The sequence below is a fragment of the Amblyomma mixtum genome, chromosome 8, assembly GCF_055824585.1.
Source record: "Amblyomma mixtum isolate Tamu chromosome 8, ASM5582458v1, whole genome shotgun sequence".
NCBI classification, from domain to species: domain Eukaryota; kingdom Metazoa; phylum Arthropoda; class Arachnida; order Ixodida; family Ixodidae; genus Amblyomma; species Amblyomma mixtum.
In genome coordinates, this window is record NC_143019.1 from 14241956 (window position 1) to 14268478 (window position 26523).

Sequence of the window (26523 nt, forward strand, 5' to 3'; positions counted from 1 at the left end):
TTCTACGAACGCGCTTCAAGCCGCAGCATCGGTGGCGCGAAACCCGATCCCGCGCGAGCGGGAACGAAGAAGGAAAGAAAAAGAAAACAGAGGCGCTTCGCTTTGGACCCATCGCGACGGGAGGTCGTCGTAGCACCGGCGGCGCGACGGATGGGTTGCAACGGAGGAGCACCACCGGGAGGGAGCAGGGGCAAAGGGGTCAAGAGCAAGTAGAAGCAAAAAATAGTAAAGAGGGGTGAGTTGGAGAAACGGGGGAGTTTAGGAGCCCCCTCTGTCCTGCGCAACTGTTCCCGGTGCTGCGTCAAATCACCGGACACACAAATGCACACACGCACGTTTGTGACGCCCTGTCCGAGCATCTAGACGCGCTTCGGGCCGGTGTGAGGAAGAAAAAAAACGAGCCGAGAGGGCAGTTAAAAAGATATATCCAAAGACGAAAGGACCCGGAGCGATGCATCGTAGCACCGTCGCCATGTGCAAGGCACGTGAGCCGGCTGCGAGGTGCTTTCAGTGTGGGCTGAAGGGGGGGGGGGGGGGGGGGGGGGGGGGGGGGGGGTTACGAAGGGGTGGAAGGAAGGCAGGGGCTGCGCTGCGACCTCGGCACGTGGCTCGAGACCCGTGTTCCTGTGCGAGTCCGGCCGCCGTCTCCGCCGACAGGCGAGATCCTCTTTCACCCACTCCACGTCTCAGTCGCCGGTCGACAGGACTCTGACGGGGGTCTTCAACGATACTTAAACCTCCTCCATGCGAGAAAGTTGTTCTTGTGTCTTGAACAGGCGCTAATTTTGGCGTGTATATTCACCACACGCCATCGTACATTGCGCATCGTACGCGAGTACAGTGCAGGTCAGCTTGACATGGTTAAAATTGCGAGTGTATCCTTGTTACTATGGATAAGCATCAATATGCAGGCTCAGTTTTTAGTTGAGGTGCAGAACTTGTCCATTACCCAAAGGATGCACCGTACTGTCAGAAAATGAAATAATTTCTTGAAGCAAGAGCCTGGTATCAGTCGCGTGAAGAAACGCTGAAGAAACTTCGAATCTTCTTTCCAGCACTTCATCCTGTTTAATATCTAAACATGTATATCGATGTACTTAGGGGATCGCATTGTATGATTTGACCCGCCGGGGCAGCATATTAGCTATGGCGTTTAGTTGCTCAGGCAATGTTCGTGGGATGGAATACAGGCAGCGGAGGCCGGATTTCAACTGAAGAGGAATGCGAAACGCCGAAGTGCTGTGCAATGCCAAAGCTCATTAACAATTACAAATGGTCGAAATTATTCCGGAACCTTCCGCTAAAGCGTGTCTCGTAGTCCACTACATACCTAGCTACCTAATACCATTATGTGGTTTGCACATGCAGTGGATCCATAACAAACCCGTAACCTATAAATCTGTGCGCACATTCGGGCAAGGTGTACGTTTCATTCTCCGTGGCGATCAAAATGACCACCTGAGATTCCGCCCAAGCAAAAGCGAAAGGGCTTTCTTGGCTGCCTGCGCTAATGTGCTCCTGGAATGCGTAATTACCTCCGCTCTTTGTGAACACTCGTACGCGATCTCGCTCCAACCTGTCTCCGTGGTCACCAGTCGACGTCTAATTTCCATTTTTCACTCGCGCTTTGACCGCACCTACCCACGCCTGCCTCGATTCTTTCTGATGTTATCGCCAGCACGCATTTTCCACCCCATTTTTCAAACCTTTCTTGACATGCTCAGGTCATTTGCGCTGCGCGGACAAAAGACTCGTCATGGCGTGAGCTGCGCTCCTTGAGACGACAGCGCCCGTCGCGGCGGGAGACGGCGTCCGAGCTCGATGACAAAAGGGGACTGGTAGAAAAAAAAAGATGGAGTGTGGATGGGCAAGCAGGGGTAGGGCCAGAAAGGGGCCTCCGTGCAACTCACTAGCTCGTCCCTAGTCTCTAGTGCTCTGTCCTACGACTCTACATAGTGACCAAGTGAGTGGATATGGGTTTTCCTTTTTTCGGTACTTCGTACGGACATCGTAAAGGTGTCCACCCGTTTCAAAGGGCATGAGCATTAATTCATCATCGTCATCATTATGCCAAGAAGACCTGAAAATAGTTTGATCGAGGAGCGAAAAAAATTTGCTTAATGTATTCGGAGAAGACATGTTAGGGGCTATTTGCTGGAAGACAGTTTTCGCCGCCCGATACAAAGGAGTTTTGACTGATGAGCTCGGTCTGTTTAAAGGAATTTCCTTGCAGCGTAATCTTACACAGGGAGAGGTTCCTCAACAAATGAACAATAACTGCACAAAGTCCAGAGACGAGCAAGAACACTGAACTGCATCATTACAAACAGCCGACGCGATATAGTTTTTGCGATTCCATGTTTGTCTTTGTAATTGTTTTAAATTGCCGAAAGAATTGTTGGTAATCAATTTTTCTTGTTATCACTATTGATAAAAAAACCTATAATACTGAATACATCTCATATTAATACAAATGGTACTTTCTACATCGGAACTTTTCTAAAAGCGTAGTGCTGTTTTTTTAATTCAGAAACTTCGTTTTCCCTGTACTAAGCATTAATTCGTAGTCACTTCACTTGCTGCATTACATTGTGGAGAAACACCTACTTACCTCAACTAAATCAATGTCAACACATTTAGAGCCGGGCGGTTCGCATAATAACTTAGTCTTATCATAGTGATGCGATCTCGATTCTTAATGATCAAAACGTTCATTTACTCGCTTCATTGGCTACTTCTAATCTCGCAGTTCTGCTCTTCAAAGCAATACACAACTCTATACTCTCAAATTTATCAAACTGGAAAGCCCTTATCAAAGCCAATCAAAGTACATTTTCCAGGGAATACATTTTTTTACTACGAACCATTCCTAACAATGCCGGATTACTATTGTGAGTAACCTACCTACACATGGCAAACAGTCTTCCTCATTGTTAACTTAAACTGTTATCCGTGTTATTCAATATCATTACTATATCAATATACCGTTCTCAAAACAATGAATGCCTGCTTCAGTATTTTCCTCACCTTTGTGATTTAATGTGCCGGGAAGTGTTACCGCATTCGGCAATTTTCCCACAATTTGTTACCTGTTAATACTCGCATGTAAGTTTCCTAAAATTAGTTTTATTATTTTGCGAAATTCTTGTCCCATTGATTTTGTATGTTTCCTTTTAGCTGTCTTTATTGTTCTGCTAATATCACCGTGTAGGTATTGAATATATCGCTTAACGGGACATCCTCTTGCAGCTTTGATCTGCGGGACGCACTTGTGCGTTCTTAGTGCATGTATTTACTTTTATATTTGTTAGCTGTACGTACGTACCGTCTGACATTATTCGTATATTGTTAGAAAGTATACAAAAGGAGGCTGTAAACAAAACACCGGAGAGCATAAAAATAGCACGCAATAAACAACAACAAAAATGAACGGTCGCCCCTTTTCTTCCATTTCAGCAGACCGTGCGATGGCGCAGCCAACGCTTATTTACGAGGCACCTGGTCCGTGGGGGCGAAAAAGGGCAAAGGAAAAAAAAAAGAAACTGCACGCAGTGACCGAGCGGAGGCTGGGTGAAAAGCAGCGGACAGATTGCCGCAATTATTTCTTTCCGCGCGCAAGCCTTTTTTTCTCTTTCTGCGGGCTTCGGTCACAGCGGGGGATCCACGAAAGGCGATTCAAAGCAAGCGCGGTGTGTGGGTTGAGTACAGACTACACAGTAGCAGAAGCGAATAGCAGAGCAAAGCACGCAAGCTTACGCTAGCCTCTGGACGGGGCGCATTGTGCAACCGGGGGCGAGTACGCCTTGTAGTACGCCGGTTCGCGCAGCGGGTGTCTTACGACTCGCCGGTTTGAAACCGCGCCACAGCGGTGCCTCGCACTGCTCAAAAGCTCAAGGCCATCGAGGCTTCCTTGGGAAAGTTTTCGTTCCTCGCTTTTCGTTACTTCTTCGTCTTCTCTGTATGTATGCCTCACCTATGTCAGCGTTTCTTTTGGTACAGAACGCTCGGCGCAGCCAAAAAAAAAGCGAGTTGCTTTTGTGTACGGGAAACTCACGTAAGTGTGACGGGAAGTCACGTGGTTCTGAAGACAGCGATTCTTCCATAAAGGCCTTGCAAATGGTCGGTTTTCGTTTGTTTGTTTCTTGTGGGCCCTTTGCTTCGTAGAGTGTTTTTTTTTTGCATTTTCATTTTTAAAAGAACGTTTGAAGTATCCGGAGAGATTGAAAACTGGTACTAGAGCAGCGGCATGGCTGGTTGCCTAACAGATGGGCTCTCAGGAATCATACTGGTGTGCGAAGTTTATGGTAGAAGGCAGGCAGTATTTTGTGCGCGTATAGCAAACGAACAAGCTTGTTTAAGGTGTCACCGAAGAGCATCTGAAACTACTTCAGAAGGTTTACAACGCCGCGGCTACTTGGTTCATTACGTTTGATAGGCGAAACTAGCGTCCGTTAACGGTGGTTTCGACTACTAAATTTAGCTTCATTGTATGCCGTTCCTAACTACAAGTAAAAGTGAGTGACAATTTCTTTTTTTTTCCAAAATAAAATATACATTTTCTGCAATGCTTTACCAGGGTATCAATGCCTGGGACGGCGGCCTGCGTTTAGTTAAGGCAATTGCATGGCTTGCTGTATTGCTGTAGATTAACTTTTATGTTCCTAAGATGAGTCTTGAGTATTAGTAAATTAAAGTGGATTGGTCCGAATTTTCCCCTTTCCTGGTTACCGTCCACCAACATCGCACAGCACGCCTGATTATCACCATGTGTATATGCATGCAGTCGGCGTGGCTGCATAGAAAACCTGGCACTCTCCTGCCGAATTTATTTATTTATGAATACCGTATTTACTCGCATAATGCTCGCACTCGCATAATGCTCGAACCCCCCACATTGCCTATCGAAAATTGGAATTTTTTTTTCCTCGCATAATCATCGCATCCCCAACATCACTCGACAGAACTAAGGAAAAGTGCATGCACTATCAAAATATAGCATTACCAAACTAATGATAAAAGGACTAACAGATACAAAGGAGCGGATGACCCAGCTACAGCCTAAGACAACTACAGCTCAGATAGGAAAGAAAATGATTACTTCAAAGCAAAGCGGAATCTTTGGGCTACATAAAAACATTCAAGAGAGCGAGAAGGTGTTTCGTCAGTTTTGTTCCGCTGGTACCTCCGCACGTTCTCCCGAGTTCCGCGCATAGTTCTGCCATTTTGCGAAGACTTTCGTAGGCCTCGCTCAGTGCGTGCTACTTTTGTCACCGTGCTCTCGGTGCCGCTTCGCCATGGCGCTGACTGATTGGCGCTGACGTGGTCGTGAAGAGTTTCAAGAAAACTGGCATTTCCAACGCCCTGGACGCGACAGAAGACCACTTGGTGTGGTCATGATGAAGTTTAGCGCCAAAAACGAGGACAAAGTAGGAGTGAAGACACAACACGAGCGCTTTTTCGCAACTAAAACTTTAATGGAAGAACACATAACATATATACCCATCTCGTGAAGTAAATCAAAAAAGAAGAAACATACATGATATGGTCAAGATAAACCTTAGAGGGCGATACATCTGAAGAGTGCTGAGGGTGCAAAAGGTACATAAAGGGTGCAAAAACAGGAAACTTCATGGTCACAATCACAATCACGAAGGCGAAACCAAAATACAAAAAAAACCAAAAAAGGGGGGAAAGGAAAAGATATTAATTCCACGTGTGATCCAGGTATGCCAGCTCTTTTTCTGTTAAAGAAATGGACGGTGCGCTTATGCATGAATTTCCCTGTCGCGAAATATAAAAAGCCTCGGTAATTTCGCGCTGGAGGCGTTCTCTATGATGTGACAGAATTTCAGCCTGCGCATAAAGTGGATTGCATTTTTTCTTGCACACTGGGCCACATTCCGGCACACAATCCGGCTTGCACTCCTTACATTCTTGGCAATGGTCAACCAAATGCGAGGACTTCGACCCAGAGAGCGATTTCTCGTGTTCTTTTAGCCGCACGTTTACACAACGCCCTGTCTGACCTATGTAGGTCTTGCCACAGGAGACGGGCAGTTCATATACCACACCCGTTTTGCACGGGATGAATCCCGAAGGATGGCATGTCTTCTTCTTAATTTTATTTTGTCCTCTCTGGTTCCCTATTGTTCTGCTTACTAGACCGCACACTTTCTTGAGCTTGTTTGGGGCCGAGAAGATTACCTGTACGCCATAGCGCCTGGCCACGTTGACAAGGTTGTGCGAAAGTTGATGCTTATATGGTATCACCACTTTTTTCTTCTTTATCTTCTCGTCCTTTTCCTTCTTTGGGGCAATACCTTTTACCCAGCGGATAAGTTTTTCGCATGCAAAACCAATTGCGCTGTCCGGATAGCCTGATGTCTTTATTCTATTTACTTGTTCATGAAAACTTTTAGCCATGCCGTGCGTGCAGTACTTTACCAGGACTGAACGTAGGCATGAGAGTACAATGCCATTTTTTACAACTTTCGAGTGGCCTGAGGCGCAATGCAGTAGGGGTTTTACTGATCGCGGATGATAGCGCCAGCAAACATGAGTCTGGTTGAAAGATAGCAGCACATCAAGAAACTGCAATTTTTCTCTGGCTGGTAATTCGAATGTGAAAACGAGACCATGTCCACACTCCCGGAAGACCTTCAAAATATTCACAACCTTGTCGGTGAAGCGTGCACTGTCCACAAATACCAGATAATCATCCACGTACCTAAACACATGAGAACACATGTCGTTCACACGGCTTTCAAGACATCTGTCAACGCTACTGAGGAAGATGTCTGAGAGTACGGGCGCCACACATGAACCAATACATACACCTGACTTCTGTATGTACGTTTTGCCTTCCCAGGTGGCATAGGTAGACTTCTGAGGGTGCAAAAGGTACATAAAGGGTGCAAAAACAGGAAACTTCATGGTCACAATCACAATCACGAAGGCGAAACAAAAATACCAAAAAAACCAAAAAAGGGGGGAAAGGAAAAGATATTAATTCCACGTGTGATCCAGGTATGCCAGCTCTTTTTCTGTTAAAGAAATGGACGGTGCGCTTATGCATGAATTTCCCTGTCGCGAAATATAAAAAGCCTCGGTGTACCTTTATGTACCTTTTCTACAGGGATTCCATGCATATCTACAGGGATCCCATGCCTAGACGGAATCCCCAAGTGCATTCAGGAATGCCGCTACACCTGTAGACTCAGCAACGTGAGCGGGCAGTTTATTCCAGTGCCCAATAGCATCCGGAAAGAATGAGCAGTGAAAGACGTTATTCGGCCATACTTGACCCGAACTAACGTTAGTTCGGGTCAAGTATGGCCGAATCGCTTTGTGGTGATTAAGGTGGGAGCTCAGTCTATCTGGAGGCTGCATATATTTTTCTTTATTGATGTTAATTTCTCCGTGAATGATTTGGTAAAGTATTTTTAATCTCTTCTTTTTACGTCTTTCTTTCTAATGTTTCTAGACTGCATGAGTTTAACATCTCCGTTACCGAATCTGTTTTCTTGTATTTTGAAGAAATAAATCTCGCTGCATGTCTTTGAACCTTTTCTATTTCCGTTGAAAGAATCTTCTGCTGAGGAGACCATACTACAGATGCATATTCTAGGGAAGGTCATATGAGAGATTTGTATGCTAAAAGTTTGACATCTTTCGTTGCTTTCCCCAACTTTCCTGTTGTTGTTGTTGCTCTCCCCAACTTTCCTCTCAGAAAACACAGTTTTCTATGTGCCACCGCACACACATTTTCGACATAATTGTGCCAACTTAGGTTGTGAGAAATTGACACCCCCAGATACTTGAACGTACTAACATTAACCAAATCGTGACCTGCAATACTGTACTGAAAAGAAATTATTTTTCGCTTGTTAGTTATATGGGTAAATGTGGTCTTATTGAAGTTGATTTTCATTTCCCATTTCTCACACCAAAGTGCAATGAACTGACAGTTGTAAAATTTGTCAAAAAGTGCCTCCAAATTTACTAATATTGAAGACGTTGAAACTCGAAGCGTTCGTCATACCTGGAACTATCTACGGGAGATCGAGCGGCCGTGGTAGAGGGGTAAAACCGGGCACGGTTTGTGGCCCCGCGCAGTTGATATGCCTCGAACGAGAGCATGTGCCTTCTCGTTTCCCTTCATTCCCTCTCGGCCTGGTGTCCAGATGATTTGGTTGGTGCTTTGTGAGGGGTGTAGTGCCCAAGAGCCGGCTGACGTGCACGGGAACTCGCCTCTCAGGAAGTTTCGACACGCGTGTTGTGAGTCTGTTATCACATGAGCGCTTTGGCCTTGGGACTCGTAATGCCTAATGGCAACCACCACGGCGGTGGTCTCCGCGGTCGCTGGCGTTCCGGCTCTTACAGAAGCAGCGAATCGATAGTACAGCGGCACATGTCCATGGTCGCACTGTCGTTACCGTCGCACTGTCGTTGCGACGGTAATCGCAGCCGCCGTTTCACATGCCAACGATTACAGTCGGTGCCGTCGGCACCCTACCGTCGGTGCCGCCTTTCAGTGGCCAAAAATTCTTTGGCTGCAATAAATGTAAAACATCGTAGAAGGCGTTGGTGTCGTAATCATGGGCAATTATATTGAGCCGTGATGTATTATACTGTTCAATAAAACGTTTTCGAGATTTCTTTTTTTTTTTTGCCTTTGTTACCAGATACGCAACTACGCGCATCTCACCGCGAAGTCAACAAAGTGTTGCGCACGGTACGCACGGATCAACCTCCGGCGCGCGATCTTTGACGCGGAGCATTCAACCGTGGCACCCTAGAGGGACCGTTCTAGCCTCCGTTTCTTTCGCTATGGACCTGTCAGTTGCGCAAAGTAGTTTGCTTCTCGAGGAGTACTACCTCCTTGAAAAGAAAAAGCTGTTGATGAACAGTACACCAGCCACATGCAAAGTTTCGGTGCTGGCAGACGGCCGAGCAGGCGCTCTACTACCGCATTTCAGCCCGCAGCAGCTCCTCCTATTGGAAGAGTATTACCTTCTGCAGAAGAAAAGGATTCTCTTGAGCGCTCCGGTACCTAGGCGGTGGTGAACGCGGCCGATATGGCTGAACCGCAAGGAAGAGTCAGTGTTCTACACAGTGGTGAGTTTATACTGTCAAAATTCATTTTGTGTCTATTCCTCTCTTGCTTGTGTTCTCATACTAGAATTTCTGTGTGCAGATGCTTTTGCTTATGTCTGGCGACCCCGAATACTTCAAGAAATATTGCAGGATGACGCCTGAAAAGTTTGAGGAGTTGCACTCCTTCCTTGAGGATCATCTGACAAAAGCTTATGTTGTGCGCGAGCCATTGCCGTCGCGAGCACGGCTGGCAATAACGCTAAGGTACGTACACAAACATATCAGTACGTTGAAATCACTTTGCCTTAATATGTCATTCTTTTTGTTTGCTGCTATTTTCCAGTGTCCTTTTAATTTTATGCTCTTCCCAGATGTAGACTCTTTTCAGGTCCTAATTTGCACAATGACTAAAAACATCTAGCAAATAAGCTTCAGTGAAAGCCTCGTAATTGTCCATTTTTTTTTCCCAGATACCTGACTTCAGGCATGTACATGCAGGATGTGGCCCTGGAGTTCCGTGTTGGGATATCAACAGTATCCACTACAGTTCATTCTACATGCAGACTGCTGTGGACAACATTGCAGCCTTTGTACATTAAGGTATATACTGTATCTTCATTTCTATGCACAAGTGAGCTAAACTAGTTTTTTGTGCAATTGAAGAGCGAGTTCTGCATGCAGTAATGCAGATTTCACCGTTTATCTCCACTATTAGTCTCAACAAGCAGTTTGGTGCTTTAATTGTAAAATGTATATAATTTAAATAGCTTCCATTTCAGGTGGCAACAACTGAAAAATGGCAGGAAGTTGCCGATAGCAACTTAAAGTATGTGATGGTTGATGTTGGTGCATATGGTCGGCAAAACGATGGGGGTACTTTAAACATGTCACGGTTTGGCAAGTGCCTTGAAAGAAGCAGTCTTGGGCTCCCTGGACCAGAACACCTGCCAGGCACACAGACGGCAGCACCCCATGTGTTTGTGGGAGATGAAGCGTTCCAGCTTCGGCCGGATTTTCTCCGGCCTTATTCTGGCAGGAGCCAAAGTGAAGAAAAAATAATCTTCAACTACAGGCTCAGCAGAGCAAGGTGATTGTGGTGGTTCTGCTGTGTCTCTTTTACAGTCACATTAATGCAGCGTGCGAATTTATCATTTACCATTTGCTTTTCAGAAGGTGCGTGGAAAATACTTTCGGGGTTATGGTGTCACGGTTTCGCATCTTTCGACGCAGCATCAACCTTCTGCCAAGCAATGCCGACTATGTTGTGATGGCATGTTGTGCGCTTCACAACTTTCTTCGTGGCGATGTCGTGTACATGTCTGCCACTTCTGATGATGAACCTCGAGATGCAGCCAATGGTCAGTTGTTTTCAGATGATGGATCGGGTATGCTTGATCTTCAGCCACCATCTGGACACAACTACAGCCGGACAGCTGCAGAAAGCAGGGATTTATTTTGTACATATTTTTCAAGTTCTTGTGGTGCTGTGCCATGGCAGCGAACATCTGCTGGCCTGCGTAATTAGTGGATAATTCAATTGGAACAGTTCATATGTTTTGTACCCTTCTTTGGTCTCTGTTATTTTCTGTATAGTGAAATAATCCTCATTTTTTTACTGTATAAGTTCGCTGTACATAATTTATTTACCTGTGCATTACATTCCTTCAGTATTTATCAATGTTTCACCATGGAAACACTTGTGTCAAGATTGTCCTGGTCTACAGCTATAATTAGCCTTGCACTTGATTTTTTATATAATAAAATTGTTTGTAGCTCTTCTTTTTTTTTCTCGATTATATTTTCTACCGCACCTAAGCATACATTGCTTGTGGGTGAGTAGGCAGATAAGCAGAGGCGTACGGGGCAAACATACGTGTTACAAAGAAACGACTTACTGCTTCATATAATGGCACACTAGCTCATTTTTTAATTAATATATTTGTCACAGTACCCACACCACCTTAAATGGCATTACAGTAGGAGGGAGGGTATCACAGTAAGAAAGAGGAACAAAAAAAAAAGTACAGGTGAATTGCCATGTGAACGAAAAAACGTGATAAAAAAACACTGCAACAATGAACCACAAAAACTGACAGCAACAATTGTACCAAAAACACATGCCACACAGTCTAGCAATTACAGGAGGCACACCTTGAGTTCGAAAAAAAATTCATTTTTACGTAATTGCATTGCACACAAACACAATTCTGCCACGAGAAAGGAGTAGTTTGTTGTTAAAGCTTTTCTTTTTACCCAAAAGAGTTGAGTTGAGTTTAATGGCGCATAAGCAACTAAGGCTATCATGCGCCAAGCTCAGGGTATAAAAATATTTTTATATAGATGTTATACAAAAGTCTAAATGAACGGCTGTGTAAAGGGCCTAAAAAGTTAATTCATGCAGCCTAATAAAAACGTAAGACAAAATTTTAGAAGTGACTTATGGTAAAAGCTTTAAAGAGGGTCAGCAACCTCAGCAGCCATCCTTGACGGGGCAAGGATCTCGAGGTTCCCACCCGATGGAATAGGGACCTGAGCCGTCTTCTCACGATGGAAAAGGTGGATGAGGTGTGCCAATAAATTGTAAAGCACAGGGTAGGAATTCACAGTTTTTCAAGTACATTGGCGCCGCCGCGGTGGCTCAGTGGCTATGGTGCTCGGCTGCTGTCCCAAAAGACGCGGGTTCGATCCCGGCCGCGGCGGCTGGAATTTCTTTGGAGGAGAAATTCTAGAGGCCCGTGTACTGTGCGATGTCAGTGCACGTTAAAGAACCCCAGGTGGTCGTAATTTCCGGAGCCCTCCACTACGGCGTCTCTCATAGCCTGAGTCGCTTTGGGACGTTAAACACCATAAACCAAACCATCAAGTACATTGGCTTCTTTTAAAAAGTTAAGAACGCTTGACTTATCAATAAGAGCTTCTTCACCTAAAATCAATGACGGATGAAGAGGGATGTGTTGGTTGTAAAACGGGGTAAAAAACTTGTTTCTCAATGTTTCAAGTTCTCTGCACGAGATTAAGATGTGAGTTACTGCGAGTTCATCTCCGCATTTTTCACAAGTAGGTTTGTCTTGTTTTGTTAGTAGGAAGTTGTGGGTAAGGTGTGTGTGTCCAATACGTAAACGACATAAAATAACTTCAAAAAAGCGTTCCTGGTGGGTGCATGATTTCCATTTTACCCAAAAGAGAAGCCAACCACTAGATGCAATTATAAACTAATAAATTTCGATGCCTGTGGCTTGTCTGATATAGTAACACATTACGATGATGATTTAGTTTAGTGTTGCGAACGATTAGCGCACTACAGGGCTAATGTTACCAACTGCTGCTGTTATTAAGTTGCATCTTACTATAGTGACCAAGATACGTCGAATTCATGGAGGTGAAATTCTAGAGGCCCGTGTACTGTGCGATGTCAGTGCACATTAAAGAATCCCAGGTGGTCGATATTTCCAGAGCCCTTCACTGCGGCGTCCCTCATAGCCTGTCTTTGGGACGTTAAGCCCCCATAAACCAAACCAAAATACGTAATACAAGGCATGATGGTCTTAGCCGCCTATGTGCCATAAAACCGAACACAACACGCAATAAAATGAGAAGAAACAACACATGGTAAATAATACATGAACACATAGTAATCACAGTACACCTTTCATTGAAGCAAACGGAGTTTTAGAATAGGGGGACACAGATGGTTAGGTGGATAGGGGAACAGCTATGTGCCAGTGTACACGCGCAGAACAACTACCCGAGGGCTGTAATTGTTCTGCACATGCACACTGGCTCACCGCTATTTCCCCATCCCTCCAGCCGGTTGAGTCCTCCTATTCTAAAGCTATGTGGTCTTACTCCGTAATCTGTACACCTGTAACAAGCAGGTTCGCAGGGTACACACCTCCAGAATAGTTTGAGATGATGTGCAGTAACTCCATTCTGAGATCGCTTTGCATGTCTTGCGGCACCCTAGACATTGCCGGGTGCAGCGATAATAAAAAATGCGTAACATCGTCCATCGACTGCTGAGCCGCAAAGGCGGTTCTAATCGCATCAATTCTCGCGTCAACAGCCTCCAGTTCTGCTGCACGCTCACGTGGCCTTGGTGCAGTGCTCTGTGGTTGGTTTTCTGTGCTTGTTTGCACATGGGGCACGCTGGGGGTGGAAAATATGGCCTCCAAAGGGTCTGGTTCGGCAGGTGACACTAACTCTTGCGGGGCTTCCTCTGCCGGGTAGACTTCAAACTCGGAATCATTCCCCGGCACTTGCACCTCATCAAGGCTTTCACGAAGCTCTACTTGCATGTTGCCATGACTACTGCAAGTAAAGCAGGTTGTAAGAGAGGCAATAAGTAAATGAAAGCATTAACACGTTTTGGCGGGCTAGTTGGTTAAGCATCTTGAATAAACAGCGCGAACGAAGACGAGCACAAAAGACAAGAAAATGGACGACACAGCGCTGACTAACAACTGAGGGTTTATTGCTAATCACACAAGTATAAATACATAGATGTCGGCGGAGAGGGAAAGGTATACAAAGTGCAAAACAAACAAAAAAACCATAAATGTGACAACAGCAACAGAAGCGCGCTAGAAATCATGAATGGGCAAAGACAGAGAAAAAACAGTGCGTACCGCTATATCATGAGACCAAGGTCATTGCCAAAAATCAGGAAAAAACTGCGAGGGAAATTATCGAGGCCTACAACATATTCAAGCAGGGAAATGCATGTATAAGCACTCCTTCGCTAACGCTACTGGAAAAAGAGCTGTCACTCCTGGGGGCTGATAATCTCCGCTGATTTCTAGCGCGCTTCTGTTGCTGTTGTCACATTTATGGTTTTTTTGTTTGTTTTGCACTTTGTATACCTTTCCCTCTCCGCCGACATCTATGTATTTATACTTGTGTGATCAGCAATAAACCCTCAGTTGTTAGTCAGCGCTGTGTCGTCCATTTTCTTGTCTTTTGTGCTCGTCTTCGTTCGCGCTGTTTATTCAAAATGAAAGCATATGATCAAGCTCAGCAGGTGACTCTAGCTGCACAAATGAAACTATGAAACTGGGTTTCATTTAATGGGATTGTCGTCTTGGTCACGCAATGCGTTGTTCACTGGGCAATACATGTATCTGGGTGCTTACCGACGTGGTTCCAAGATGACTTGCATGAACCTCATGCGTTCCATGTAGGGCCACCGGGCCTTCACTGACCCGCCGCTGGACCCACTCCGCGTGCTATCTTTCGATTCCTTTATTTTTCTGCGGAATGAGTCCTTTAGGTTGCGCCACCGTGATTCAAGTTCTTCTATAGATACTGTGTAGTAGAAACAAGACACAAAGTTCAGGAGAAAGCATTTTTATTTGTTTGAGTTTAGAAAACAAACTACCGCAGTTAAAACATGCTTAGCATGCCAGAGCTACAAACACCAGACTGTAATGCGAACGCAAGGGCTTCGTTTAGTAGTGCACGGCTTTGCGCCGTAATGTTCTACATGCATGCTCGCATATTAGAAAGCTTTAGCGCAACGCTAGAACAGCTGCTGCCCTGCAGCGGTGGTTCACTTTTTAGGGCGATCGGCCTGCGCCCGGGGGCACTGGTTCGATACTGGCAGTGGCGGCCGCGTTTCGGTGCAGGCGAAACGCAAGGCGCCCGCGTCCCAATTAAACAGTGACAGCGCCCGCCAGCGAAACGCAAGGTGATTTCTATACTCCGTTTCATACATAGCTGTCAACGCAGCCAAGGCTACGGCGCCTGTTCGCGCTCCTCGTCCGCATCGTAATGTAGTGCGTCGAAAGTGAAAAGAGTAATGAACTCAAAATTAAAGTTATTGTTGGTTAATATTGCAATATAATGATAATATAATGATAATATAATGATAATGCTAAAAAGTCGCTCATTGCCCGAGAAAAGCACTTCGCAATCACGTCCGTCGCCAATAGACTACACTGCCTTTTCCCTTCGAAGCAAGTAAAGAGCGCTGTGTTTTTCAAGGTAGGCATTAGAGTTTGACAGTTTCGACTTTCTACCTAATGATTATTTTAATAAAAATAAAAAAAGAAATAAAGAAACAGCAAAAGCCGGGAGTCGAACCTTGGCATCTTGTAAAATGAACGCACAGGCGCGCGCTTCGTACCACTCAGCCACGACGCGAGGCGGACGGATACATTTTGCTCGTTTTTTGCAGCGGACTACTTTCGTACCTTTGGCAGCGTTGACAGCTATGTATGAAACGGAGTATTAGCACGCGAGAGAACAGCAAAAGTACATACCTGATGGGTCAATTTTTTTCATAACGTCAAGCACGTCTTGCCACAGGTGGCTGCGGTTCGTTTTTCGGTAGTCATTCAATGAAATGTTCCAAAGAAGTGGTCGCTTCTCTATCTCGTCAATCAGAATTTCGTTGAATAGCGTGCGTGACATGGTAGCAGCAAAAAGTATCTATAAACGTTGGGTAGCAGAAGTTCACGGCGGGCGTGCCTTTCCAGAGCCAGATGATAGTCAAAATAGCGCCAACGCCAAATTTCGACGGTTTCCCTTCCGTCATTTCCTGTCATGTAGCCTGAGCTGCTATTGGCTGACTACTGTGACCATCGCTGCGACCGCACCGACGCCGCGGCAGTGCGACGAACTTGCTGAAACTCTGTCGCAGTGGCCCTGCGACGAAGACGACGCGCATTTCTGTCGCACACCGGCAGAAATCGCACTGCGCTGCGGCAACAATCGCACCATGTGAAACAGCCAATACACTCTTCCACATTTCGTGGGGACGTGAGGCCAAACCAAACACTCAGAAGGAGAACACGTCTTTTGAGCGGTGGGAGGCGCTGCTGACCAGCGATAGCCTGGAGGACCAACGGGCCCTCGTACAACAGGTACGCAGGGCAGCTGAAGCCAGTAGAACCCTGGAATGAGGGCCCCACCCGTAAGCTCGCACAGCTCTTTACTTTAATAAAGTTTTTCCTCCTCCTCCTCCTCCTACTGAGGCGATGATAAGTCATTTTGCCGAAGCCTTGCTCCGCTGAGTGAGGCTTCCTCCCTTGCTCTCTACATTTGAATTTGCGCGTGAGAGAGTACCTTCCTTGCTCCCTTTTACTGCACTGGGCGTTTCACCTAAGACTTTTGCACAATTTTTAAAAATAGGCTTGTTGAGTTAGAAGTGCGCTGTTTTTGGCACATAGCACTGTCAGTGGAGTAGTTCGTCAGATTACAGCTAAGACGTGCTAACTAGCAGGTTAGTTAACTAATATACAATACTTAACTTTTTAACTATTACTGTTTGGCAACTTAATTATCGAGAGGCGTGTCGCCCACCATCGGTATTATCCATATCAATTTTTAGGATTTCGAAAACGCGGTTACCCTCAGCGCTGTGGCCCCACAAATTTTGGCTACATCGCGCCAAAATACATGCGCTTTAGAGAAGCTTGCAGGCAAAGCAACCTCTCCAGTGCATTTGACTCGTTTAAATAGGCAATATTTGTTGGTCCACAACGCCGAGGTTAACCGCGTTACGAAATTCTAAAAGGTGATATGGATATTACTAACGGTGGGCTACCCGTTTCTCAGTAATTATGAAAACAGTAATAGTTAAAAAGTTATCTGCTCAATATTAGTTAAACAACCTGCCAGTTTACACTTATTAGCTGTATTCTGATGCACTACGCCACTGGCAATGCTAAGATGAAAAACCGCTCTTCGAAGTCAAAAAAGCCTATTTTTAAAAATTTTGAGTTTTAGGTGAAACGCCCTTTATATGCTTCTACAATGAGCTGCTGCACGAGGGGCCGTGATTGTAACGTGAATTAATTTGGCTTGCAATACAGGGCGATATGAAACATTATTTGCACTAAGTAAAATATATATACCGGGTATCCCAGCTAAATGTAACCAAACTTTTAAAAAAGGCGAAGTGTCCTAGTCCAGTGAAATCAACTGAGGGTGGCTCATAGTCGCGCGGCCTAGTCTTGAGTATTTTTTTCGCTCTTCAAAGTTAATTCATTAGTTAAGTTTAATTAGCTAACTTTTTAATTATTGACTTCAGGAAGAAAGTGTCAATGCAAAAGTTTTAGATCACCTCGAGAAACCGCTATTAGTGCTGTTTCCGTCAAGTTACGATTTACGTAGCTTCATTTATTGGCCTTACAAGAATGTTGTCACGTGATCAGCTGCTCGCTCACTTCTCTGCCCCAAAGTCTCATCGGGGAGAGGACTTCAGAAAAAAAAAAAAAATGGATTTTATTCTTTAAGGCGCGTCTTGGGACGTTGAAGTGGCCCAGTTGTCATGCGGAAGCTTTTTCTTATTGTGCGGGTTATGGTTAAAGGCCGGTAAAAAAACTACTTTAGGCAAATATTGCTTTGCTGCAAATGTCTCAGTAAGCTGTTTCTCAAAGCGATCTACAACTTTTCCATTGACACTTTGCTCCTCAAGTCAATAACTAAAAAGTTAGTTAATTAAGCTTAACTAATTAGTCAGCCTTGAAGAACGAAAAAATACTGCATACTAGGCCACGCGACTCTAAACAACCCTCGTTTGGTTTCAGACGACTAGGACACCTCGTGTTTTTTAAAAGCTTGGTTACATTTAGCTGGGACACCTGGCATATATGAGTCAGAACAATGAAACAGTCAGTCATACCAAAGGGCGCTCGTCCTTTTCGGGGGCTGCAGGGATCAATGGGAACAGGAAACCGGCAGCTGCCATGAAACAGACCCCCTGTGTGTTCGAGGAAGGGGTTCAGTCGTTGACATATCAGTAAAGTCGTTTTCGCATGCAAGCGAAAAGCGATTCTTGCCGCCGCGGCGCAGAAACCTGTGCGCACTTGCGTGATAGCGACTAAGGAAGAACACGATGCTCGCCTGCGAAACGTGCGTGCAGGTGGCCAAAAGAGCTGGCTTAACTTTCAATGCAAGACTGGCGTGACCGAAATTGAATTTCTCGATGACGCCATCAGCCAGGATGGAATAAAGCCTAACCCAGCATCGACCGAGTCATTGAGGGAAACGCCGTGCCCAACCGATAATACAGCCGTACACCGATTGCTAGGAGTAGCCAATTATTTCGGAAAGTACAGTCGGGGACAAAAGTCTCCGGACCACGTGTTCCTAAAACGAAGCTTATAGCTTTACTATCAGACAGCGGCTGGGGGACCGCACTTGTGGAGATGAAAGAACAAAAATTTAACTTTTACCTCCACAAGTGTGGTCTCCAGCCGCCGACTAATAGCAGAGCTATCGGCTTCGTTTGTGGAACACGTGGTCCGGAGGCTTTTGTCCCCGACTGTACTTGCCTAATCAGGCAGCACGTACTACGCTTCTTCGCAGCCTCATAAAAAAAAAAAAAGACGCTGTCTTCGAGTGGACAGAAAACTAAGCTCCGAGGGGAAAACAATCTGCTGCACGCTTAGCAGTGCGCCTTTGCTAGCTATTTTTAACCCAGCCAGGGAAACTAAAATTGTGGCAAACACATCGAAAAATGGTTTGAGAACTGCACTCCTACAGCGTCATGGCGAAAACTGGCACCCAATTGCTCATGCTTCACGCGTGATGCCCAGCTCGGAACAAAGATACTCGCAGACAGAAAAGGCAGGGATGAGAATAACGTTCGGCTGTGAAAAATTTCACCGTTTCGGGCACGGCCATGAGAGCGTTATCTAGACAGATCACCGCCACTCATAGATGTTGCATCAGAAGTAGTAGTAGTAGTAGTAAAAACATTTATTTATTTTTTTTCAAAAGGAAGAGTTAGGGAGTAGGGGGATGGGGATAGATAGATGTGGAGCTACAGTGGTCGGTCTTCCCTAGTCCAGGATACCGTTGGCCTCCGCCGCTGCCTTGGCCCTCGTCACCAGCATAAGCTGAGTGCTCGGGTCGGAGTCAGCCAGGAGGGCCTCCCACTGCTCTAGACTGGGCTATTTACCTTTGGTAGTAAAGGGCTTTTTTCGCAGCCCCAGGTGGCGTGGTACGTTGTGGCGTAGCCCCCACACCACACGCACTCTTTCGCGTATCTGTTCGGCCACATTTTGTGATACATGGCTCTGCTTGGGTAGGTGTCTGTCTGTAGTCGTCTGAGCGTGGTGGCCTGCTCTCTGTCGAGGATATCCGCCGGAGCCGAGTACTTCTTGCGCGCTCCCAACAACGCCTTCATTGCCTCCCCGTAAGATTCTGGCGTGCTGAAGGGTTCCACCGGCAAACCCGCCCTCCGGTTCGTGAACCCTCGGACAACGGTGTCTGCCATGAGATTTCCCTCAACCCCAGTGTCAGGGACCCAAATGATGGTGTGTTGAATGTTTGTGTTGTTTGATCCATGTCTGTGTTGTTTTTGTTCGAAGAGGATACTCGCGGCTTTTCGGCCGATCCTTCCATCTCTGTACGCCCTTGCTGCAGCCTGAGAATCCGTGGCTATCCAGTAACTCAGTCCCTGCCGATTGGCTTCAGTCAGGGCTAGAGCTATGGCGATCTCTTCCGCTGCTTGTGTTGTCCTTGTGCGCACTGATGCACCAGTAACTATATTCCCATTGGCGTTCACTACTGTTACCGCCCTAGCGTTTTCCTTCGTTCTGTACTTGGACGCGTCAACATACAGAACCATCTGTTTCTTCTTTAGGAACCTGTCCAACTCCAATGATCTCGCCGCCCGTCTTCCTTCGTGGTTCTTCGGGTCCATGTTTCTGGCACTGGTTTAACCAAGAAAGTGCTCCTAATTTGGCTGTCAATGTCTGTCTTGTCTTCGCCCTCGTCTTCTGCCGGGTATCCTAGCTTGATCAGTAGTGCGCGGCCAGCGGCTGTTCTTTTAAGTCTTTCCATTTGAAATCTGAGCATGGTTTCGCTGTGCTCCTCATAGGTGCCGTACACCCCCATGTTCATCAGCTTCTCTGTCGAGGCGCAGGTCATGACGCCTAAGGCTTGCTTATACGCCCTTCTGATGCATGTTTCCATTTTGTTTTTTCCCCTTTGTTAGATTGTAGGTACGGAAGCGCGTACGTCATCCTCGGTATGATGAGCGCAGAAGTGATCCGTAACGCATCTCGCTCCTTCACCCCTTTTCTCTTGTTCGTAATCCGGCTTAACATCCTGCATATCTGTTTCGTGGAGTGTTCCAAGAGCTGGATGGTATGGTCCCGTTTGCCTTTCTCCTGCAGCCACATTCCCAAGATGCGAAGCTTATTTGTCCTTCTTACGGGTTGTCCATCTATCTCTAATTCTGTCGTTCCCCTGTCCTCTTTATTTTTGTGAAGTCTAATAAATTCTGATTTTTCTGGGGAGCACTGCATCCCGCTAAATAAAGCAAATTGACCGATCTCATCCGCCGCTCTTTGCAGTATTTCTTGCTTGTTTCCCGTCGATCCTTTTGTCGTCCACACTGTGATGTCGTCCGCATAAACTGAATGTTCTACATCTTTGATGTTTTTCAGTCTCCTAGTTAATCCAATCATTGCTATGTTAAAGAGCAAAGGTGAGATGATGGATCCTTGTGGCGTCCCTCTGTTTGGCGTCGTCTTCTTTTCTGACCTAATGTTGTTGATGCCGATCGTTGCTGTTCTGTTAGACAGGAAGGCCTTTACGTATGCGAAGATCCTTTCCCCACAGTTTGTTGCCGAGAGTTCTGCGAGAATGGCATTGTGGCCGATGTTGTCGAAGGCCCCCTTGAGGTCTACGGCCAAGATTACGCCTTCTCGAGTGCCCGATATTTGTTTTAGTACCGTGTCTCTTAACTGGAGCATCACGTCTTGCGTGGAGAGCCCCGTTCTGAACCCGAACATGGTATCCGGAAACAGACCGTTGTCCTCCATGTAAATGCTCAGTCTAGTCTTGACCACTTTCTCGTATAGTTTACCGAGGCATGAAGTTAGTGAAATGGGCCTAAAGTTCTCCAAACTGGGTGTTTTCCCTGGTTTAGGTATCACGATAATCTCAGCGTGTTTCCACTCCGCCGGGACCGTGCCCCTTTCCCAGTGCTCGTTGATTAGTCCAGTCAGGCTTTCGATTTGGTCATCACTGAGGTTTCTGATCATTGCATTTGTTACTTGATCTTTTCCCGGTGTTGTGTTCCTTGTGAATGACCTGGCAGCCGCGTATACCTCGTAGTCTTTTATCGGTTCATCCAGCTTCGAGTTCCTTGTCCCTGAATATACCATGGTGCAGGGTGGCACTTGCGTGCTTCCGACGTACCTGGACCAAAGAAAATCTGTAATCTGGGCGTCCGTTCCCTGAAAATTAGAAGGAATCGGTGATATGCCGCTGAGGCTTCAACGTTTTCTTTTTTTTTTTTTTAAAGGCTGATCGCATATGTTTGGCCTTCAGCATATGCACCAGGCAATAAATTCTTCCTTGCACACATTGTTGCGTTGCAAGACACTGCTGGCCTGTGGGCCCGCGAGCTCCGGAAACTGTTTGTGCCGAGAGCGTTCCGGCCTACACTCGGCGCCGCAGGGTATCGGCCTCGTCGCGGACGCGGGGCTCATGCTCGGCGTTCGAAAACGCGAACGCGCATCTTGGTCACGTGGACACGGCGTTCGAGGGGGCGGAGGCAGTCAACGAAGGGAGTCTTCCTCCAGCAGCGGAAGAGAGCGGCTGCTCGGGGAGCCAGTCTGTACTTCCCAAGGGCATGCGTTTTCTTCTGGGTCGAATTCTCTGAATAAAAACCCATTTCCTAACCTTCACCGAGTCTACAGCCCGTACCTCGCAACATGCTGTCAAGCAGTGGAGTAGCCAGAAATTTTGTTCGAGGGGGGGGGGGGGGGGGGGGGGGGCTCATGTTGCAGCGTGGCCTCCTCATAGAATTTGTGGAGGGATCAAACAGAAGAATAGTAACTTCATTGCCACTGACAATGCCACTGTGTATTAGATAACGCTACGCACTGTCTAGACAAGTGAAATATGCATTTTTTTTCAAATAAAAGAATATATTCGTATGTCATAAAAATCGCGGCAACATAACTCACTCCAATGCTTCCGAGTTTTTGCGTATTAAATAAGTAAAGAAAATATCACACGAAGTCTAGAACTATCTTAGTCTGAAACCAGCAAAGCAGTGCATGCCGCTGATGTGAAAACGTATTAAAGGCCATGAAATGACCAAATAGAGGACAAATATACTAATGAATGTTTATCGTTCAAGAACCTTAACATTTTTGTACATATGCAACGGCCAGGAAAAAATCTCAATGACGCTGTCCTTTGTGTCAGTGTACTGCGCAGCAGCAGCTGTTACCGGTCATGTATTGCGAGAAATCACACGGAAATTTTAGTCGGAACAGCAGTCACTTGTATAAACGAGTTGTGCAAAATGTACCTTAGAAGTGCGAAGGTACAGTTTGATAAAGGACAAAAAAGTGTCACTGGAAACAAAGTCACTGTATGTATACACAAAACCTCGCAACAAGATATTTAAATACACGTATTTCTCCATTAAATCTACGTATCTAAGCAAAGGTCACTCTATATAATGCTTCAAACAAGGGAAATAAACATCTTGCGCAATCACAGTAAAATTTACACACGGAAGGACAGACGATCCAGGCAAGAACAAAAACTATGACAGCAGAAGTCGCGGTATGTACGTGGGTCGTGCTGCGGTCGGTGACAGTTCGAAAAATTTCGGGGGGGGGGGGGGGGGGCTGAAGCCCCATAAGCACCCCCCCCCCCCCCCCCCCCCCTGGCTACGCCCCTGCGCCCCTCCAAGAACAGCGAACAAGCACAACACCGGCGGCACGGAAGACGTGGAAGTCCACGCGGTTGCAGTTATGTCAGACTTGGTAAGCTCAAAAACTCTCGGCCGTCTGGCCGACGCAACGGCGAAGGATCCGGACCTACAGTCGGTGATTCGCTACATTAATGGTCAAGGTGACACTGAGGGCATGGTGAAGCCATTCGCACCCAAGCTGTCGTTGATTGTTTGTTTGTTTGATCATGTTATTTTGACAGAACTGATTACAATACAAGACCGAATAACACACATTGGTGTAAAGCACTGCCAAGGTAGACGATGCAAAAGGCGTTTAATGCACGCCTGACGAGGCCTCGTCTCCGGAATATTGCATCAGGATAGACAAGTGGCCGGTCGCGCCAAGAACAAGAAAGAATAAGGAGGTAGCAAAACTGTGCAGTTACAAAACAATCAGAAAGATGCGGTACAAGACGCCATTACTAGAAACATCAATCACTGAGCAGGTAGAATACAATGCAAAGGCACAACTCAAGATACAATAGAATACCATACATAAAAAAATAACTAAGAAAAAACAAATCAAACAAATCAAAACAGGCATCATACTGAAAGGAAAAAAGGATTAAATACTGAAGGATCATACTGAAAGGATTAAAGGCATCGTACTGAAAGGAAGCAAAGTATAGTAGTTCCGAAGTCAATGGGAAGTCCTTCAACGCATTCGCGAGGGACACGAGCGCCGAGGGTAACCACGTTTTCGAAATTTTTAAAACTGACATCGATATTGCTTACGGGCTTACGGTGCGCCACTCGCCTCTCGATAACTAAGGAGCCTAACAGTAATAGTTGAAAAGTCAGCTATATTAGTAAAGCTGCCTGCTAGTTAGTGCGTCTTAGCTGTATTCCGATGTTCTACACTGCTGACAATGCTATGCCGAGAAGAGCGGTTTTCTGTCAGAAATTCTATTTTTAAAAATTGTGTAAACACTTAGGTGAAACACCCTTTATGAGAGCTCTATGCGCGTGCGCGTACATTTAAGGTTGTTCTGCGGACGCGCACCGTGTCCCTCCATTCCCCTAACCCCCTAAACTCACTCGCGTAATGCGCACACCTCGCCACCTCTACCTGTTTTCGTTTCGTCTCTTATATCGAAGAATGGGTGGGTGACGAACTGATAACCAAGACAAGTGTCTCCGAAGGAAACTGCCTGCCACTGTTTTTCTCCCGAAGTATCTCCGCTTATTTGGAGATTAGGTAATCGAAGTTAACATCTAACATTGAATGACGTTGTGACCGGACATCTCTCCCTTTCGGCTCGCAAAATAAAGATGAGAAGCACTTACATGGTGAAAACTGTACTGGCGGCGGAGCGGGCCAGAACTCCCCGAACGCGTACCCACTCAAAGGCAACACATCGTAGGGCATGCCCCAGAGGGACGACTGTAGCATCGCTCCGGGTCCTGTTGGCCACGCCATTGCAGCGCCGTTGGAAGCCCGCGTTCCCGCTGAGAAACTGACGGCGCGGGTGGAACGTTCTACATCTCACGGCTTACGAAGGCCACTCTGCAGACTCGGACACCTGAGGTCAACGTGGACGAGGCCACAGCAGGACTGAGCAGGACGAACTAAACAGCGACATAAATCTCCTCTCTGTCTGGACACTGGTCAGTTGATGGAGGGAGGGTGGTAAGAAAGAGCTAATGACTCAAAAAGTGTCGTCTTTCTTCAGGCACAGGATGGCCACTCCTCCTTCGCACCCCCCCCCCCCCCCCCCCCCCCCCTCCATCCGCCTCTTTCGCTTCTCTCTAGCCACTCCTCCTTGCACTTTGCACAGATAGAATGAGAGAGAAATGGCAAGAAAGGGAAAAAAAAGGAAGTAAAAATGGACCAACACGTGGAGCTAACGCTTTACAAAAGGAATCCATGGTGGCTTCCCCTTCGGGCACTCTGCTTCTTTTTTTCTTGATCCTTCGTAAGCAGAGACCCCCCCCCCTTCCATCACTTCTGAGAACTACTCGTCTAGAGAGCGATGAAGTCCAAGTAATCGCTTCCCTCATTTGGTGGCCACTCCGTCAGAAGAAAGCGTGAGGGACACAATAAAAAACACCAGAGGGGTTGCGAGCACGACAGGCACGAAATACCGCAATTTTTTGCAGAGTGGCTCTTGAAAGAACTGACCACGTGCTGTACCTTTCCTCTTCGTGTGTAGCTGTTCGGTTTGTGGGTCAACTATCGGGTGCCGGACACGTGGCATGCTTTCTCGACCTTCTTGAAGAACGGTTACGATAGGTGGAAAAGACGGTGAGACTTCCTGACAGCTTTCGAGCTTAGTGGAGTGGATCGTGAATCGAACACAAGAGAAAGAATTTGTCGTCGATGAGAAAAAGCGCATAGATGGCGGCTGCTTCACTGAAACACCTAATGAAAATTTGGACTGCTTCCCTGAAGCATCAGCAGACACTCTAAAGAACTTGCGTTCAGCCAAAATTTGCTCCTGCGGACTACACAACGGGTGCGGGCTATAGTTCGGAAAATACGGTAATCCTTCTATACTCGGGAAATTTACCCTGAATATGCGTCTTCAGTATTGCAGTATTGCACGATCTTCGCTCGAGGAGAAAAAGATCTACAAAATAAACGCAGAACCAGCGAATGAAAGCTAATTACAATCACGCTATGAGTGACAGTTATAGTTTCGCCTAAAAGCATCGTGGAAGCGACTGCTGCTGTTCAAACTACTGATACCGAGAAGGCAGAGAAGAAGAACCGTCCGACGGACAGCATGGCCAAAAACGAGTTCCTAGAAAAGGTTGGGGGGGGGGGGGGGGGGGGTGCAACAAGTACGCCGAACGACAACGCTGGCTGCGGGCTGCCCTAGCAAGTCAACAAATGCATGCAAGCTTCCGCTGCAAGTCTGCAAGGTGCGGTTCAGATTCGTTGCGCTCAACCTTCTGCATTGGGTGAGTGAAATGGGTTTATGAAATGCGATTTCGTTTCGTCTTTGTACTTTGAATATTGTAAGTGAAATAACTTCTGTTTGCAGGCTCTGATTTCAGCAATTCATTCCGCACTGGCATCAGAACATCGTGAGGAATCCATTGAACCGGTCACTATAAGATTTCCTGTGAGAACTTCTGGAATGGGTTTTCTTTCAGTACAGTCCTGGTCAAGCACCATAGCCTCCTCGCCACCGTTTCCGAAGGGCATGCGCTGCAAAATAAATGATAAAAATTAAACAGAAACGCGTTCTTCCACGAACGATGTCTTCTCAACCAACGACGGGACGGACTATATAGAGGACTATTATTAGGTCCAATGTTATAGCACCTCCTGTGCCAACGCAGGTGCGCACATGGTCTCCGCATGCACAAACTTCAATTATGTGCAGCGCAGACAACATACACTATAGGCGTGTACGCAAATCGGTCACGCTTGCCTGCTCTGGCTAGACGAAGCCAGCTCTGCACATAACTGTGCCCTAAAGTAAACCCACGAGGTTGTTGTACAGGGGTTGATAATTGCCGCTTCCTTTTTCACCCGTTTTCCACGGGGAAAATCTGTACTTTCTGCCCATTCGTTCAGGAACCAACTCGGTATTTTCAAAACCGCCCTAAATTTTCCACGCCATGAAAAGTATTCATCACCAGGTACGTCCAGTGCACTCACGCATACCCGTAGACACGTCACTGTCAAGGCAAACTGATTATTGGTACTTAGATGTCGTCCAAGGCCGTTGTGAAGGCTAACTCATTATCGTTACTGAGAAACCGTT

General features: G+C 46.4%; 2 protein-coding genes across 2 annotated transcripts in view; both read right to left on the reverse strand.

Moving 5' to 3' along the window:
* Window positions 1–26523, reverse strand: part of hb (zinc finger protein hunchback) — a 79648-nt gene that overhangs the window by 18525 nt on the left and 34600 nt on the right. The gene's annotated exons all lie outside the window — the stretch shown is intronic.
* Window positions 12603–15375, reverse strand: LOC149331429 (uncharacterized). Its single transcript, XM_089557344.1, has 3 exons — window positions 15354–15375; window positions 14226–14397; window positions 12603–13404 (listed from the first exon to the last, which is right to left on the reverse strand). Exons 1-3 carry the CDS (start codon window positions 15373–15375, stop codon window positions 12939–12941), a joined length of 660 nt encoding a protein of 219 aa, XP_089413470.1. The 3' UTR covers window positions 12603–12938.

Excerpts from the sequence above, each read along its gene's own strand:
- LOC149331429 (XM_089557344.1), bottom strand. The coding sequence starts at position 15,375 with ATGAAAAAAATTGACCCATCAG. Across the intron at positions 14,398-15,353 it reads GAAAAAAATTGACCCATCAG|TATCTATAGAAGAACTTGAA; the intron begins GTATGTACTTTT and ends TCTACTACACAG. Across the intron at positions 13,405-14,225 it reads GTCATCTTGGAACCACGTCG|TAGTCATGGCAACATGCAAG; the intron begins GTAAGCACCCAG and ends CTTTACTTGCAG.